Source organism: Malaclemys terrapin, chromosome 3 (assembly GCF_027887155.1).
Source record: "Malaclemys terrapin pileata isolate rMalTer1 chromosome 3, rMalTer1.hap1, whole genome shotgun sequence".
NCBI lineage: Eukaryota > Metazoa > Chordata > Testudines > Emydidae > Malaclemys > Malaclemys terrapin.
In genome coordinates, this window is record NC_071507.1 from 140,346,800 (window position 1) to 140,365,189 (window position 18,390).

The following is an 18,390-nucleotide window of genomic DNA, read 5'->3' on the forward strand; positions in this document are numbered from 1 at the left end:
CATAATAGTCCTGTACAACCTAATCCAACACTGTGGCTATAGGGAGATGAATGAAGAACTTAATCAGAGACAGGATTGTTGCAGAGCAGAGGGACAGCCAGCTATCAGAAAGTTTTCAGAATGATCCTAACCTCACACTAGAAGCAGCCAAGAACATAGTCCTCCAAAGCCAATACATAAAGCAACAGACTCTCCTCAGGAATAACTAAGGAGCAGGCCACAGAGACATGGGAAGGAAAATACCTCAGGATGCAGACGCAACACACACCCAAACCAGTACAAGCACAAAAGGATCCAGAGGAGCTATACTAACATGGAGTAAGAGAAAAGGAATACAACAAGAGCATGAAAGAATGCCCATGGTGTGGCAAGCCACCTCACAGCAAACTGCTCTGTCCAGCAAGGGACACCACATGCAGGAAGTGTCTAAAAAGAGGGCATTATGCAGCAGTCAGATGGCCTAAACATATGGTAGCTGCTGACTTTCAAGAGGAGGATCCAAAAGACACAGATTGCACACCTTGTAGCCAGAGATGACCAAAGAGAACCACCATGGATTACCACAATCTTCTTGGGAAAGTATAGACTAGACTTCAAAATAGATTCCATGGATTTCAAGGCCAAAAGGGACCATTGTGATCATCTAGTCTGCCCTCCTATATAACTCAATCCATAGAACTTCCCCAAAAATAATTGCGACAACATACCTTTTAGGAAAACATCCAATCTTTATTTAAAAATTGTTTGTAATAGAAAACCCACGACCCTTGGTAAATTGTTCCAAAGGTCATCCAGATATTTTTGCATGATATTCTGGTCCTCCACCGTGTTGGCAATACCTACCCACTTTGGGTAATCCACAAATTTTATTAGCACACTCCCACTTTTTGTGCCAACATCATTAATGAAAATGTTAAATAAGATTTGTCCCAAGACTTATCCTTGAACTCCACTAGTAAGCTCCCTCCAGCCTAACAGTTCACCTTTCAGCATGACCCATTGTAGTCTCCCTTTTAATCAATCCCTTACCCACCTTTCAATTCTTGTATTAATCCTCATCTTCTCCAATCTAACTAATTTCCTATCTCGAACTGTATCAAATGTTTTATTGAAATCCAGGTAGATTAGATCTACTGCATTTCTTTTATCTAGAAAATCAGTTATCTTGTAAAAAAAAAATATCTGGCTGATCTGGCATGATCTACCTTTTGTAAAATCATGTTATATTTTATCCCGTTTACCTCTGTCTTTAATTACTCTTTCAAAATGTGTTTTAATACCTTGCATACAACTGAAGTCAAACTAACAGACCTGTAGTTTCCCAGGTCACTTTTTCCACCTTTCTTAAATATAGGTACTATATTTACAATTCTCCACTAATAGCATACGTCCCCCCATGTTTCTCTTGTGGCCTGTGACATAGAGGTCAAACTAGATGATCTAATTGTCCCTTCTAGCCATAAACTCTGTATACCAGCTGAGGTGTTCAATAGAGCTATGACAACTTAAGTCAACGGAGCTATGACAATTTATACCAGGCAAGAATCTGCCCCAAGGTCTTTAAGAGAAATCAGCCTGAAGAGAAGGTGGTGACTAGTTGTCCTGGTATAGGGTGCGAATTGTATGCATAGCGGGCATGTAAAGAAAAAGTATTGGTGACAGCTGTGAAAGAAATGGAGGACTAGGGTAAATTTGGCATCAATGGTAGAATGCAAGGGATAGTAGCAATGTGATAAGAGATAAGGTGTAGATCGACGCAGAGCTGCATAGGGTCATGAAGCCAGGAGTTTAAACTTGAAGCTGTTGATAATGGGGAGCCGTTATAGTGCTTCAAAGAGAAGGATCAGGATATTGGCAGTAAGTACAGAAATGCAAGCAACAGCTATTTCTAATTTTAATTAACATCAGAGACAATTTCTTTACTTGTAGAACATTTTTTTCCTCTAGTCCTTTGAAATCCTCTGCTGCTCTCTTCACCCTGTCATTCTCTAGTCTGCAAGTGACAATCAACCATGAACTCCTATAAATATCCAGCTGCAGAGAGGATAAATGAGTCGCCCTATGCTCATCTGTACCTCCCTAACTAGAGATTTTCCATAGATCCTGTGTATGTCCAAACAGCTTGGCAGTGAAGTGCGTGACACAGGTTCTGTAAGCACATCAACAATGGCATCACCACACGCTGCAAGCATGATGCAAAACCAGGGAAAATAAGATCAAAGATGTTCCTTAAAAGCTAGATAGAAATTATGATGATTGTATCTGCTTCCAGCAGCTAAACAGGTGTTTAATAAAGACTATCATATTAGGCATTAACAGGTACACTTAAATCAGCAATTAAAGAAATCTTTGATCAGCTAGAATATCTTGGTTCACCAGAAATATGCCATTTTCCAAAATACCTGAAAGGTTTTGTCTTAAATCAATTTATACAATAGCCTGTTTGAACAAAAAAAAACATTCTGTAGGAATACGTGAATTCTACACTGTTCGAAAATCCCTACCATCTGACGTAGAGGGATTTATAGGTTTAGTGGAAATTGCTTTCCCCACTGTCCAGATTAAATACTGCAGGATGATTTTTTGTATGAGTAAACATCCTTCCAATAACGAAGGGACTGATAATGTCTTAAAAAGAGAAACAGACTCTACATTTTGTTTTTCTTCTTGTGTGGACTATTTCTGGATATAGGACCCCAAAGTATCATGTTGACTGTCCATAAAATGCAGTTTAGCATCTTCTTGCTGTTGTGGGGATGGGTTTTGTCTACTGAATGCAGAGCTCACCGGCAAGGAAAAGAAATACATGAGGTATATAAGAAGGGCAGGTGAGTCTCCTTGTAAATTCAGATGTATACAATTTGGGCAAATGCAACATTGCAGATAACTATATCATTCCTAATGCAGACCTCTGAAGTTTGTATTGCAGCATATTCAGGGTTATCTGACCAACAAATATTGTGCTTAGCTTTTTCTTTTTCCTTCAATGACTAGTAGATTTACATTTTTTACATCCAAAACCACTAGTATCAACATTCTGGTTTAACGTGGCAACAATCTGGTTTGCTTGTTCTTGATTATAGCAGCTTTGGGGAAGGAAAGGAGGAGTTGATTGCTTATTGCGGTAGAATGCTGGGGTATTTACAAGACTGGATACAGAAGTTTTATTAGTTCCAACATTTCTGCAGACTACAAGGATACAATCAGTTATGCCTGTGAACAAGGACATTGAATAACCTGCAGATCAATTGCCCAGTTGTTTCCAAAAGGGCTACATGCTAATTTTTTTCCAGTGCTGCCATATGCGGTCTTTTAGGAGTTTGACTGGAGGGAAATTTTCCTGATATTAGAGCAGTTTTGTGTTGTGTGTTGGAGTACTCATGTTCTGTTTTGTAAAAAATGTTGAGGTCTAGTAAGAATAATTACATAATATGACCTGTACATGCAAGTAGACAAACACTAGGGGATATTGCTGGAGAAAAAAAATTCTGTGCACTTGTCTGGAGGGTATCACTGGCTTATGCCTTCTAAGAAGTCAGTGTTTAAAATGATGTCTGCTGAAGCTGTCTAACACAAATTAAGATTTTCCCTTCACTGCAATCATTGTTTTTGCTCATTAGCAACTATGAATTGTCACCAATGCTATCTTAATTACCATGAGAAAAGTAGTTTTAAGGGAGATGAACTATTAATAGAGCTGCAGTAGTGTCAGGCAGGAAGAATTCAAGCCATTTCTATAAACATCAGTGTTAGGGGAAAAATCATCAGAGAATGAAGTATGGTTCCTGTCTGTCTTCAAATATTCCCCCTCTCTGCTTTCTTGAAAATGGGCCAGACTACCCTATTACAGAACTATTGCAGTGTTAATATCTGTGAATCCAAGATCCATCTTGCAAAGTATGAAATAGGTTCAATGGTGATGCCACATAGCCAGAAATAAAACTGGGAAGATGGATGCAGTGGCCCCTATTCACAAACAGACCCCAATGGATACATGACAAGAGATATTAAAACAATGCCACCCTTTGTTGTTTTCATTCAAGTTCACAAAAATGGCGGTGATGTTCTACCATACTGTAGTTGACACTAGCAAAGTAGATGGCAAGGTGTAAACTGGCAGCTTTAACAGGTTGAACAAAAACGCAATGTACAAGTTGTACAAACCTGTGTACGCCCATAATGCAGCTGTAATTAGCATCTTTATTAGAGAGATAGCCCCAAGCACTTCATGTAAAATACAGTTAAGGGAAAGAATAAATCCTAGTGAGGGGAGACGTTAAGAGGTACGTGCCAAAGGAAGAATGCTACCTGAATATGCCACTTGAAAATAAATAGACTGTTCTTTGTGCCTTGTGTGGTTTCATTGTCCCACCAGGACCTCTGAAGCACTGAGAATCCAACTGAGGTGACATTGCTGCTGGCTGGTGTGGAGGGGAGCACACCCTGGACCCCACCTCCTCCATACACAATTTGGGATGGTTACCTCTGCTAGTGGCCAGGGCTGGCATTAGACTTGTTGGGGCCCAGGGCAGAACCTAAGGAGTCGGCCTCCTATCCTGCCTCCCTGGCCTGCTCACAGGTTGGATTACTGCAATGCCTGAGGCCCCCTGTGGCGTGGGGCCCTGAGCATTTGCCCTGCTTGCTACCCCTTAACACCAGCCCTGCTCGTAGCAATAGTCTCGAGCAGTCCATGCAATTAGAGAAGTGTGAGGCCTGGAGCTGTGCCCAGTCCTTCCCTAGTGGTACAAAATGGAGGTGGAGGGGAAAGGTGCCTGGCACTCTTCTCTCCTGTGCGCTGCCTGTTCTGACCTAAGGTGTCAAAGACGTGGGGGAACAAGGAAATTGCATGTGTTCCTTGAGAGCTTTCAACATAGCAACAGCCACAGAGAGCATAGTTCACTGTTCTGATCTATAGACACAAGGGTATGTCGATTTGTTTAATAAACAGAAGCAGCATCTGGGAGTGTTGCAATAGTTAAGTGCCTTTAAGTATCTCTTTATTTTTGCAAAAAAGGGAAAAACATGATGAGACAGAACATAGGAATGTAATAGTAATGGAGAGGGCTAGAAGTAGAAAAAAAGGATAAAGAACTTTATCCACAGGATGAAATAGGATATTAAGATAGTTCCAACAGAATCACTTAATAAGTAGGCACACCCACGGCCAGCTCCAGGCACCAGCTGGTCAAGCAGGTGCTTGGGGTGGCCACTCTGGAGAGAGGTGGCACGTCCAGCTGTTCGGCGGCAATTTGGTGGACAGTCCCTCACTCCAGCTCGGAGTGAAGGACCTCCCGCTGAATTGCCTCCGCAGATCACGATCGCGGCTTTTTTTTTTTTTTTTTTTTGGCTGCTGGGGGAGGCCATAACCCTGGAGCCGGCCCTGGGCACACCCCAACCGCCAAGAGTGATGGGGTTGTTCAGCAAAGCAGGATGTTAGGCCAATCAAGCTGATCTATTTGAGGACCCAATCACACAGGGCCAGATCCCAAGCTGCAGTCCAGCAACACTCCACTCAGCACACCCTGGGAGACCACCTTAAGCAACTTTTGTGCTCCCTGATCCTGGATCACTCTGTAGGGCTGATCCTCCTGGGGCAATTTGGAATAGCCGGAAGGCTGCAAGGGGCTGTTCCTGCAGCCAAGGATCACCAGGGTATAGGAACACACCATCCATGCCCCCTCTACCAGCCACAAGGAGGGGGAAAGGTGAGTACTCCATAGAGCAATGCTACTTCACTTGAAAATCCTTACTTTGAAGTGATCATCCACTGGCCAAGTAAGGAAGTTTTCAGATAGCTTTGCAGCAATGATCAATCTGGACCTGGCCCAAAATCTCTCAGAGGTTTGTCAATTTTAAGGTTAGAGGTGACAATTATCATCTGGTTTGACCTCTGGTATAACACAGGCTATAAATCCTCATTCAGTAATTTCCACTTCAAGCCCATAAACTTCTGTTTGAGCTGTAGCATCTCTTTTAGAAATACATCCAGGCTTGATTTAAAGACTTAAAGTGATGGAGAACCCACCACAGTCCTAGGGAAGTTGTTGCCGTGGTTAATTATCCTCACTTTTAAAAAGAATTGCATCTTATTTCTAGTTCAAATTTGGAAACGGAAGCTAGGCAACCATTAGATCTTGTTTTGCCTTTTTCTGATACGTTAAAGACCCTCTACAATCAGATATCTCTTCCCCATCTAGGTACTTGTAGACTGTAATCAAGTCACCTCTTAACCTTTTCTCAGCTAAACTATGTAGACTGAGCTTCTTTATTCTCTTGCTATAAGGAATGTTTTCCAGACTTCTAATCATTATTCTAGGACTTATTTGAACCCTTTCAGTTTTCAACATCCTTTTTCAGCTGTTGACATTGGAAATGGACACAGTATTCCAGTAATGGTTTCGTTAATATCACGTTCCTATCGCTGTTTGCTATTTCTCTGCTTATACATCCAAGGACCGTGTGTCCTTAAAATCTTTTCAGTGTCCTTACACCCTAGGACAATCTTCTATTGTCTGTGGCCTGCATGCTCTGTTCTGAGATGTACTGACCTCACATTTGGCTGTATTAAAACATCTTCACATGAGGCAATCTTGATGCAGATAAGATTCCCTTTGATTTTACTGAGAGTGCAGAATTGGACTCTGGGAGGCAAAACAATTCAGGAGAACCTCCACCCATACAATTTCAGAATTAGTAGATCATGATGAAGGCTGTAATTCAGCATTTCTATTACAAGCTCTACTTCCTCATGCTTCATAAGCCAGCCCTTAAAATTCATTTTGTACAAGAATTTAGAGCAATTTGGCTTTTTTTTTCAGTTTAAGGTTGGCTTAGTCCCTAAATTAGTTAAATGCAGGAAATGGCAAAATTCAAGTTCTTCTGATTTCAGGCTCTCTGCACATGGAACAGTATCATTTCCAGGAAAATATTGTAATCTGAATCTGAGCCATGCTCAGGCTAAGAGGCTGCGTTAAGCATAGAATCATAGAATATCAGGGTTGGAAGGGACCTCAGGAGGTCATCTAGTCCAACCCCCTGCTCAAAGCAGGACCAATCCCCAACTAAATCATCCCAGCCAGGGCTTTGGCAAGCCTGACCTTAAAAACCTCTAAGGAAGGAGATTCCACCACCTCCCTAGGTAACCCATTCCAGTGCTTCACCACCCTCCTAGTGAAAAGTTTTTCCTACTATCCAACCTAAACTTCCCCAACTGCAACTTGAGACTATTACTCCTTGTTTTGTCATCTGGTACCACTGAGAACAGTCTAGATCCATCCTCTTTGGAACCCCCTTTCAGGTAGTTGAAAGCAGCTTCAAATCCCCCCTCATTCTTCTCTTCTGCAGACTAAATAATCCCAGTTCCCTCAGCCTCTCCTCATAAGACATGTGCTCCAGTCCCCTAATCATTTTTGTTGCCCTCCGCTGGACTCTTTCCAGTTTTTCCACATCCTTCTTGTAGCGTGGGACCCAAAACTGGACACAGTACTCCAGATGAGGCCTTACCAATGCTGAATAGAAGGGAACGATCACGTTCCTCGATCTGCTGGCAATGCTCCTACTTATACATCCCAAAATGCCGGAGTCTTCTTGGCAACAAGGGCACACTGACTCATGTCCAGCTTCTTGTCCACTGTAATCCCTGGGTCCTTTTCTGCAGAACTGCTGCCTAGCCACTCAGTCCCTAGTCTGTAGCAGTGCATGGGATTCTTCTGTCCTAAGTGCAGGGCTCTGCACTTGTCCTTGTTGAACCTCATCAGATTTCTTTTGGCCCAATCCTCTAATTTGTCTAGGTCCCTCTATATCCTATCCCTACCCTCCAGCGTATCTACCACTCTCCCAGTTTAGTGTCATCTGCATCTGGAGTTTCAACCTTCACTCTGAAAATGCTTGGGGTTTTCTGTCTAAGACTTTGAGACTAGACAGGATATTCTAAAGTAAGAACTGAAATGAAAAACAGAATAGAACCTACATAATGAGGTGGTGGTATAGCAGCAGACCAGGTGCCAGCTCACGCCACGGCCCCTAGGCCTCTCTGAACACTCACCAATGCATAGCTGGAAGCCATTCTGGCTCACCTGTGTTAGTATTGATAAAATAGATGTTAAGAATGTGTTTATGCAATGCTTGTGAGTTGCTGCCTGCATTCATCTCACTATATATCATCTGTATCCCATGTTATAGGGTAACTACTTGCTTTGAAACTATAAAAATGTTTGCTATGCAACTGGAAACCCCCCAGTCAGGAGAGAAGCATTACCAAGTGTGAAGTACTAATTTACGACAAGAAGTGTCATCTCCTGTCCAACAAAAGAAGGCCCATAGACATCAAATGAACCATTGTGGAATATCGGTGGACAAAAGACTTTGTTAATTGTTCCCTATTTGGAGAGGGCAATATTTCTAAACATAAGCAAGGGATCCCCAAGCTGCTTAGCATGGGTTAGCCCTAAAGGACATATATACAGCAGCTTCGAGTACTTTTTGAAACCCAAGACTAGCTCATTTTTGTGTGTCTGTGTGTATTTGTTTGCCTACTTTAAACTTGTAAACTTATTTTGTTTTCCTAGTTAATAAACCTTTAGTTAGTTTAATATAGGATTGGATAAAAGCATGGTCTTTTGGTGAGCCAATGCTGCTAAGAGAGGAAGCAGAGAATTTGAGTAGCAAACAGAATGGTTTACTAAGTTCCAGTCAGTTACACCTGTTGAAACCCTTTGAAGGCCAGCAGCCTGCACAAGTGTCACTGAGGAGATAATCTCAAGGACACTAGAACTACACGGGTGGTGTTGATGGCCTAATTAGACCTGCAGAATTATTACTGATGAAGATGAGCATATGAAAAGAAGCCTAGGCTCTCTGAACCCAGCTGACCATTAGGCAAAATATCTTTTAACATTAAAATCCTGAAGCCATTGTTACAGTCACATTTCAGACATGTGCCACCCTACTAGGTAGGTTTTATTAAACATACGCATACTGTCTTTTTAAAAAGGGAGTGGGAGGGAGTATCTACAACACTTGCCTCTTCACCATCTCATTGCATGACCCTATCCATATTAGTTCAGCTCATTATATTCTCCACATAGGAACTCTATTTCTGCTACTGTGGTGCAAGTGGTCCCACATTTTCTTCAATGGAGAGCAGTTATAACAACTGAAATATGTGCTTGCACCATAAACCATTTGGATCACCCTGGTGTTGGATGTTGGACTAAACCTATGGACTAATTCTATGAACTCTGTGCAACTCCTAAGCTCACCATCTCTACTATGAAATTGATCCCAGAACTGTACTCAAGTCTCTATGTATAATGATCTTTTAACAAATACACACACTCTCTCCTCTTTTTTGTAATAAATTTTAGTTTAGTTATTAGGAATTGGCTATAAGCATGTATTTGGGTAAAATCTGAAATATTTATTAATCTGAGAGGTAACGTGCCCTATCCTTTGGGATTGGTAGAACTTTCATATTTGACTTGGCTGTCTGGGAGGGAGCCCAAAGGTTGGGTTGCTTTTAAGGGAACTGTGTTTTGGCTTCTGTGTAACCAATAAGGTATTGTAGAAGCTGTTCTGTTACTAGCTGGGTGGATTTAAGTATTGGAGTAACTACCAGCTTTGGGGATTGTCTACCCTGTTCTTTGCAGTTTGCCCTAATTGAGCAACCTCAGTGTGCCCCCCGGGGACCCTGGTCACACCCTCAGACTCCAAGGTCTCAGGAGTGGCCCATGATTCTCACAATTCCTTCCTGGAGTTTGCCAACAAATCCCAAGCCAGAAATTCAAACTTAAACCACTCCCACCTTTCCTAGGCTTGAGCTTTGGTCCCTCATAAGCCTTCTCTGATTCTCTGTTCCTCAGCTGAGCACCAAAATCCCATGGCTGCTTCCCAGGAGTCTTAACTCCTCTGGCAGATCTCAAAATGGGGGCAACTCCCCTTTTATATCTTTTCCCAATTCTCCTCATTCCTGACTTTTATCAAACCATTCTCAGAAAACAGGAAAAAACTCTCTCTTTTTTCCTCTCTCCTCTCACCTTAAGGATACCTCACTGCTTTCCAGTGGACCTGCTAATTGACATACTGAACACCTTTCCAGGTGCCAGTAGATGTGGTAATTGAGCTCCCAGGCTCCTATTAACCCACTCAATATCACGGTGAGGTTTACATCCCATCATAGTTCCCTTCTCTTTTCTTTTTTTTCCTTTTAATTTAGGACTCAATTACATAAAGCAACATTTGCTAAACAGGAAAAGCAGAGGAAAAATATGGCTAGAACAATTAAGAAATGTGTATATTACACCTAGCACACAGTTTACTAGCCCATGTTCTCAAGCTGACAGTACAAACTAGTATGTGTGAATCATCATCGTAAATGCACTTTTGTTTAATTGTTACTTTTACCTCTGTAACTGCTCATTTTTTATTGCTAATATGGTATGTTAATGCTTGTAAGAGGCTGCCAGTCCTGAAGACTTCAGCATTCTAGTCACTAAACTGGTACCACATGGGTAGCAGCAGCACAAGCTTCTTAGCACTGCTCTGCCAGCTCAGGTCTGTGGAACCAGCTCAAGGGGTGAAAGGGTACGTAAAGGGCTCCACTCACTGCACATGCACCTCTGTGGCTAGGTCTAGGAATTAGCTTTTGCCCCACAGAGCAAGTGTCATTGGTTGCTCACCCTGTGCTTTCTCTCTTCTAAACCAAAGGTGCTCCCTCTTTGTGGTGTGCCCCTCCAGCCAAGTCACAGCATACTATCCAGGATACCAAAGTCCCATTGGACAAGCTATCCAGGTGCCACCTCAGGCAGTCTTTCATTCCACTTCTAAGTAAGGGGTCATTTCCCAGTGGCTGGTAGGAGAACCCCAGCCCATCTGCAACTCCAGGTTCCAGCCCATGGGCCTTACGACTAGCAACCCAGGTCTGCACTCAGTCTCACTCCCTGTTGCTATCTCCCCAATTCCTTCCTATCCCACTTCTCTATCCCCTGCTCTATCTCTGGGTTTGCCACCAGAGCTTCCTCTACTCCCCATGGCTACTTCATCCCTCTTAGCCCCTTGCCTATACCAGGTCAGGATCCCAGGAATAGTCTGCTCCCCGTACAACTGCAGACCCCTTCCCAGCAGTCTCCTGCTGACTTCACTTAGAATCATAGAATATCAGGGTTGGAAGGGACCTCAGGAGGTCATCTAGTCCAACCCCCTGCTCAAAGCAGGACCAATCCCCAACTAAATCATCCCAGCCAGGGCTTTGGCAAGCCTGACCTTAAAAACCTCTAAGGAAGGAGATTCTACCACCTCCCTAGGTAACCCATTCCAGTGCTTCACCACCCTCCTAGTGAAAAAGTTTTTCCTACTATCCAACCTAAACTTCCCCAACTGCAACTTGAGACTATTACTCCTTGTTCTGTCATCAGGAACCACTGAGAACAGTCTAGATCCATCCTCTTTGGAACCCCCTTTCAGGTAGTTGAAAGCAGCTATCAAATCCCCCCTCATTCTTCTCTTCTGCAGACTAAACAATCCCAGTTCCCTCAGCCTCCTATCATAAGTCATATGCTCCAGCCCCCTAATCACTTCTTGTCTTGATAATTCTAACCCAACTCCTTCCCCTCCCCCCAGGCTTCATTTTTGAATTAGGCTTTATCAATCCCTGGCTGCCCTCCAGCTGCAGCATATATGATTAATTGGCTCTTTCTGGCCCATATTAACCTGCTCAGGAGTTGTGGGGAGTCAACACCCAATCTCAGGGCATTCATTCAGTCATTGGTGTTCTCATTCAGTGTTCAGGCTGGCTACCTAGATTGCCAATTAGGATAATTTATAATGTGTTTTGAGATGTTTATACCTCTCTGTGATGCTCTGTACCTTGGGGGAACACCCAGCAACCCCATGTTTATCCTTATAAAATGATTATGTGGGTTACCCAATGCAAAGTTTGTCATGTGTGTCTTCGGAAGGCTCGTGATGCACTGAGCATTGTTGTTATAGTGATGTTATAGGTTATAATTTCATGTATATAGTTATGAGGCTGAAAATGTGTCTTCATTGCTTAAAATAAGCCCAGGCAAAAACTCTCGAAGAGCAGAGAGGTAGTTCACATCTCATCAGGGCATGTATGGGACAAACCCAGCCCAGCCTCACAGGAACAAAGGACACTGGCCTAGGCAGCAACAAAAGAATCTGTTGGACTTTCGAGTGAGTCACCCTCCTTCCCTTGGTCAGTTTGGAACTGCGATGAAGGGGGCGGGGCAAAGCCAAGAGGGAAGAAAGGACATGATAAAAGGGAGAGACATTTGCCATGCTCTCTCTCTCTCCCACCTCCATCTACACATGTGACTGAAGTGCTGATCAAAGGGGAGAACCTGGCTGAAGGGCAACCAGCCAGCCTGTGGTGAGAAGCATCTAAGTTTGTAAGGGCATTGAAAGTGTTAAGATCAGCTTAGAATGTGTTTTGCTTTTATTTCATTTGACCAAATCCAACTTATGTTTTGACTTACAATCACTTAAAATCTATCTTTCACAGATAATACATTTGTTTGTTTATTCTACCTGAAGCAGTGTATTTGGTTTGAGGTGCATCAGAGACTCCCCTTGGGATAACAAGCCTGGTACATATCAATTTCTTTGTTAAATTGATGAACTTATATAAGCTTGCAGTGTCCAGTGGGCATAACTGGACACTGCAAGACGGAGGTTCCTAGGGTTGTGTCTGGGACCGGAGGTATTAGCTAGTGTCATTCGGTTGCACAATCCAAGGAGCAGCTTACATGCCAGAGGCTGTGCATGAACAGCCCAGGAGTGGGAGTTCTCACAGCAGAGCATGGTAAGGCTGGCTCCTAGAGTCAAGGACTGAAGTGACCTAGCAGATCACCGGTCCAGATAACATGAGAGGGGAATGCCACACTCTCCATCAAGAACTAGGACAGTGACTACCTGCTTGTACCATACAGGCTATTAGCCAGCTATTAGATGATAATTTTAAGTCATTACCAACCTGAACTGGAGATGGGTTGATGACCTAGAGAATAAATGCTCTGCACCTCAATATTAACCCCTGGAAACATAGTGCCCCCCCTTTAATTTTTCATTTATATGTATCAAAGTAAAGAGGGCAGATTGGGGTGCAAAATAATCATTTGTGCATCTAACAGCATGGAACACAAATGGAATGTTTTAATGCCAAATGAATTTTGAAATTTCAGTGAAGTTTTGAATTTTTTTAAAAATGAGAAATTTTGAAGAGAGTCTCTACATTCTTTTTTTAAAAAAACAGTGCTGTATGTTATGAAGGTTATAGTTTCCATACATATTTAACTTTGGTTACATTGTGAAGAAACACTCATTTTCAAGTACATTGGCAATAAGCTATAGATATGTGCAATACGAATGGGTGAAGAGAGTGCAAACAAAGGAATGCAAAAAGCTATTCTATATTTATAACAACTCATTTCAAGGTGCACGTACATCATTGGTACATGTTTCATACTTGAAGCCAGGGACAGCTTAAGTAGAACAAAAGTTTGAATCACCATTGTGATATTGTGGTAAGATCTGACGATGTTGCATCATGACATTGTGCTGAAATATCATACCTTAGTATAGTGTTACAATGCCACAACAAATACTTTTTACTAGTAGTAAAGGAGTATACAAGTCAGGGAGGAATATACGGTGGCAGCACAGAAGATTGTGTAATTCACCCACTAGGAATAAAAGTGCCCATTTTACTACTAGATCTGTAAATGAATATTAATGTGTGCAAAATGCTTGTCTCTTGTTCCTCCAGTAATTGCCTTATCAAGCTTTTCAAGTCCTTGATTATATCATTTGGTATTGAGCAGTCTTGCTTTCATCTTACATTTTTAATAAGGTGTTGCGTGATTAGACTATAATAGAATACCATTTATTTGAATATTTTTGGATGTTTTCTACATTTTCAAATGTAATTGAAATCAATTTAACAGTATACAAAATGTACGGTGCTAACTTTTTATGTATTTTTGATTACAAGTATTTGCATTGTATAAAGACAAAAGAAATAGTACTTTTATTAGGTGAATTGAAAAATACTGTAATGCAATCTCTTTATCATGAAAGTTGAACTTACAAACGTAGAATTTTGTAAAAAAAAAAAAAAAAAAAAAAACCTGCATTAAAAATAAAATATAGAATATTAGAGCCCACAAGTCCACTCAGTGCTACTTCTTCAGTCAATCACTCAGACAAACAAGTTTGTTTACATTTGCAGGCGATAATGCTGCCCTCTTCTTATTTACAATGTCACCAGAACGTGAGAACAGGTGTTTGCATGGCACTGTTGTAGCCAGAGTTCCAAGATATTTACATGCCAGATTCACTAAAGATTCATGTCCCTTCATGCTTCAACCACCGTTTCAGGGGACATGCTTCCATACGGATGACAGATTCTGCTCGATAACAATCCAAAGTAGCGCAGACTGATGCATGTTCATTTTCTTTATCTGAGTCAGATGCCACCACCAGAAGGCTGATTTTCTTTTTTGGTGGTTTGGGTTCTGTAGTTTCTGCATCAGAGTGTTGCTCTTTTAAGACTTCTGAAAGCATGCTCTACACCTCACCCCCTCAGATTTTGGAAGGCACTTCAGATTCTTAACCCTTGGGTCGAGTGCTATAGCTGTTTTTAGAAATCTCACATTGGTACCTTTTTAGTGTGTTGTCAAATCTGCAGTGAAAGTGTTCTTAAAATATACAACATGTCCCACCCCAAAATGCCACCCCCCACAGAGGTGGCGGAAGGTCCTGCCGCCAAAATACCACCGCGGTCGCCGCCCCCCAAATTGTAGCACCCTAGGCGACCATGTAGGTCGCCTAATGGGTTGCGCCGGCCCTGCTCTGCCACACAAATCTTTGCGATTGTCCATAGACTTACTGATGCCCCACCTTATCTCATCACTCAGCATATTGCCCTTGGGTAGTCAAATACCAAACTAGTTTGTCTTCACTCTTTGCCATCTAAGATATGCCATGAAGCTTTGGGGACAATGCTGACCATGAGATACAGATTACATGCTTATAGATCTGTTATCACTGGTAAATTGAGTGTTAGTATAAATGTTGATATTTTAAAGTGAGAAATTTAGATACTTCCAGTTCTTTAGTCATGAAACAATTTGTTTAATTGTTGATTTTTTTTTTTTTTTTGGCTGCCCATATAAAGTATGAAAAGGCTTTATCTGGCTTTTTCCCCCAAAGTACTTCTTTGCATCTCAGTGCTATCATAATATAACTAAATCAAGTTACTTGACATTTTTATTTCAATCAATCCATCCCAGAAATTCCAAGGTCATCTGTCATATGTTGCATTGTCCAACATTAGACTCAGCGTCATCTCTCGTCTATAAACACCCTAACATCCCATTTTCCTCCATCTCTTTAATTTTAAACTCATCAAGCAAATTAACTGTTCACACCCCTTGAATTTTTTCTCCTCCATTTTTCAATGTAACCCCTTATAATCTATCTTTTGCTCACTTCACTGAAACTCCTCTCACAAAAAGAATAATGGTCTCATTCACCTTGAGTTACTTCCTTTTGACATAGTTAATCACATGATGCTAGGAGTTGGGATCACAAAGGGTCTATATAGCCTATGGCTTAATCCAGACCTGCCTACATCTCATCTCACTCCCTCTGCTCTACTTTATTTTGCTTCTCTCCTGTCTATTTCTTTTGTATACTTTGTTCACTCCTGCCTTTGTGCCTTCTGGCCCTTCCTACCACTCATTTTGCCTAGAATAGATCCCAACAGTATGTTCCTAGTGGTCCCTCAATCCTTTCCATCTTCAAAACTGGCATTGTACTGTCTCTCAAGATTGCTCCATATTCAGATAATATGGGGATGGCAGGGGGATTTCATATAGAATTTTCTGGATCACTTCAAGTAATACAGTAGAACCTTTTCAGCTCATCTCCACTGATCCTCACACATCATTTGTATGCCGAAAAGGGCTCTCTCTTCCAGCAGAGATTTAATAGATCACTGTACTGAGGTGAAATATTAAGACTTCATACTACAGATTACAAAGTATGACCAGAAGTAATGACACTAAACTGTTTGCCAAATATCTAGATAAAGTACCGTTACATTGTGTGTTACATTCTCCTTGCTTTAAGTTTGTTTACAATTCAGAAATTTACAGTACCCTTGCTCATAAATGCAAATCAATGAGGTTTTATGCCACATCTTCAAAGAATATTTTTTATATTGTATCTTCTGTTTCAGTCTGTGTGTGAGTGGATAAAACTAAGGGGTATAATGGCTTGTGGTCCCATGACTGCCAGTTTCCTATGCTGTATGTTTGCCCTTTCTTCCTTCAGCAACTGTATGCTTTTCTCCTTGTTAAACCATCTTACTCTGCTTTCCCTCCTTCATTCCCCAGCAACGCTAGTCCACTTTGAATCTCTGCTCAAACTTGCTGCACCAACTCCCTGTCTCCTACTAGTCTGGACAGTTTATTGATGCATCAAATGGAGACTCGCAAGAGCTCACTGTCATCCTGTCCTCATAGCCCCTCCCTATTTTACCACAGTTTCTGACTCCAACATCTCCCATCTTCTATCCACTTCAAAACCTTTGTGTCCCCTCAACCTCATTCCCTCCAGCCCTACCTAGTGTCCTCTCCCCTTCCCTTATTATTGGCTTCTCTCCATTCATTGGCTCTTTTCCTCCATGTTCAGGCACTCTTTTTTTATCTCTATCCTGCAGTACTCCACCCTTCAGCTCTACATCTCTCTCCAATTGTTGTCCCAGCTCCCACTTCCCATTTACCTCCAAGCTCCTTAGCCTGATGTCAACTCATACTCCCTCTTCAGCTCCCTCTTTGGCAGTCTGGCTTCTGCCCTCAGCATGTCATTGATGCTATACCCACCAAAGTCATTAACTGATGCTGAGATAACCAGAGAGGGACAGATTAGAGATTAGACAAAGAACAAGGCCCATCACCCTATCTTTAGACAGCTATGTGCTTTCCAAGCAAATTAAATCTGTGTGATGAGGGACTTTAAGGAGTTTTTAGATCTTCACCCATCTCTGGATAAGGAGGCTCTCCTCAAAGAGTAATATATATTTTAATGACTTGAATATGCAAAGTATTCAGCCATTATTTATTTAGGCACCTCTTTCCCCTACTCCTGCTCCTCAGTCATTTGGCTGCCTTTGGCACTATGGACCACAACCTTCTCCTCAAAACCCAAGCCTATGCTATACCAGCAAATCCTCCTAGTATAGATGCTGCTTTACCAGCAAAGGAGTTATGTATACAGTTTGTATCAGTTCCCCAAATGATATACTGTCAAAAGGCCTTTGTTGGTGTAATGGTGTCTACACTAGGGCTTTATACTACACTTCCTACATCTACACTACTATATTGGAAAAGCCTCCCAAATGTATACCCGCCTGAGGTGATTTGGCCAAAAAGTCTGGTGGAGAGAATTGAATCGTTGTCCAAGTCAACACCCTGACCACTGGACCATCCTTGCTGTTAGGAGCCAAGATTTGGGTTTAGGTGCATCATCATTCATACCAAATAACTAGAAACTAAGGTGCAAGTCTTCAAACCTGTGCCCAGCACAAGTAGCCTGGGAGATTAGCAGGCATATCCTTGACATCTCTCCAGGAAGTGGGGAGGCAAGTGTAAGAGGTCCCAAACAGGATACTCTGCCCTTCCTCAGCACTGGCATCTGAGTGCTGACACACAAGGTGGCACTGCTGGACTGAGCTCCACACTGCACAGGGGTGCTCACCCTCTTCGCAACTCCCACTAAGCCGGTTTCCTTTGCACAATGGTTCAGCTTCCCAAATGGTGTCAGGGTTTATCCTATAAAGAATGATTAGAGATACTTTCCCATTCAAAAGCAGACAAATAATCAGAGCTGGGGCATGATGAGGGGTGCTGGGACTGTACTAGAGAGCGGAGACATTGTGAGGGACACCAGGGCTGTAGGTTGCATGCACTGTTTGGACTATGCTGAGGAATTCTGGACTATGGTTGTGAACACTTATGTGCATGGAACTTTAGTAATAAATGAATCCCCCAAGGGTTGTATTTATACTTGGAAGATGCTTTGGACTATTTCTGGGAGCTCAGAGAGAGGGAAACTGAGGCAGCTGCACAAGTTGTACCATGACCTGCCAAAGGAGGGCATTCTGGGTGTTCTGGCCTTCTTACAGACACTTTATAGACAAGTATAATCTGGTCTCCACCAAGAGGTGCTTACATTGTAAGTATATTTAATTATTTCCTGCTGTCTGGGTAACTAGAACAGAATAATAATGAGAGCCGTCATCCTTAGTACAAACCTGCAAGCCAGAAGATCCCAATTTCTAATCCTGACCCTAATCCCTCCTATGGTTTT

The 18,390-nt window shown here is 42.1% G+C and overlaps 1 protein-coding gene across 2 annotated transcripts in view; it reads left to right on the plus strand.

Annotated features, from left to right (window-relative positions):
• The first annotated feature begins 2,706 nt into the window (after positions 1 to 2,706).
• LOC128834535 (gamma-aminobutyric acid receptor subunit rho-1-like) overlaps positions 2,707 to 18,390 on the plus strand; it is an 81,694-nt gene continuing 66,010 nt past the window's right edge. For both annotated transcript variants that reach the window (XM_054023418.1, XM_054023419.1), the window contains exon 1: positions 2,707 to 2,828. In XM_054023418.1, the coding sequence (XP_053879393.1) occupies positions 2,707 to 2,828 (122 nt within the window). The remainder of the gene's footprint in view (positions 2,829 to 18,390) is intronic.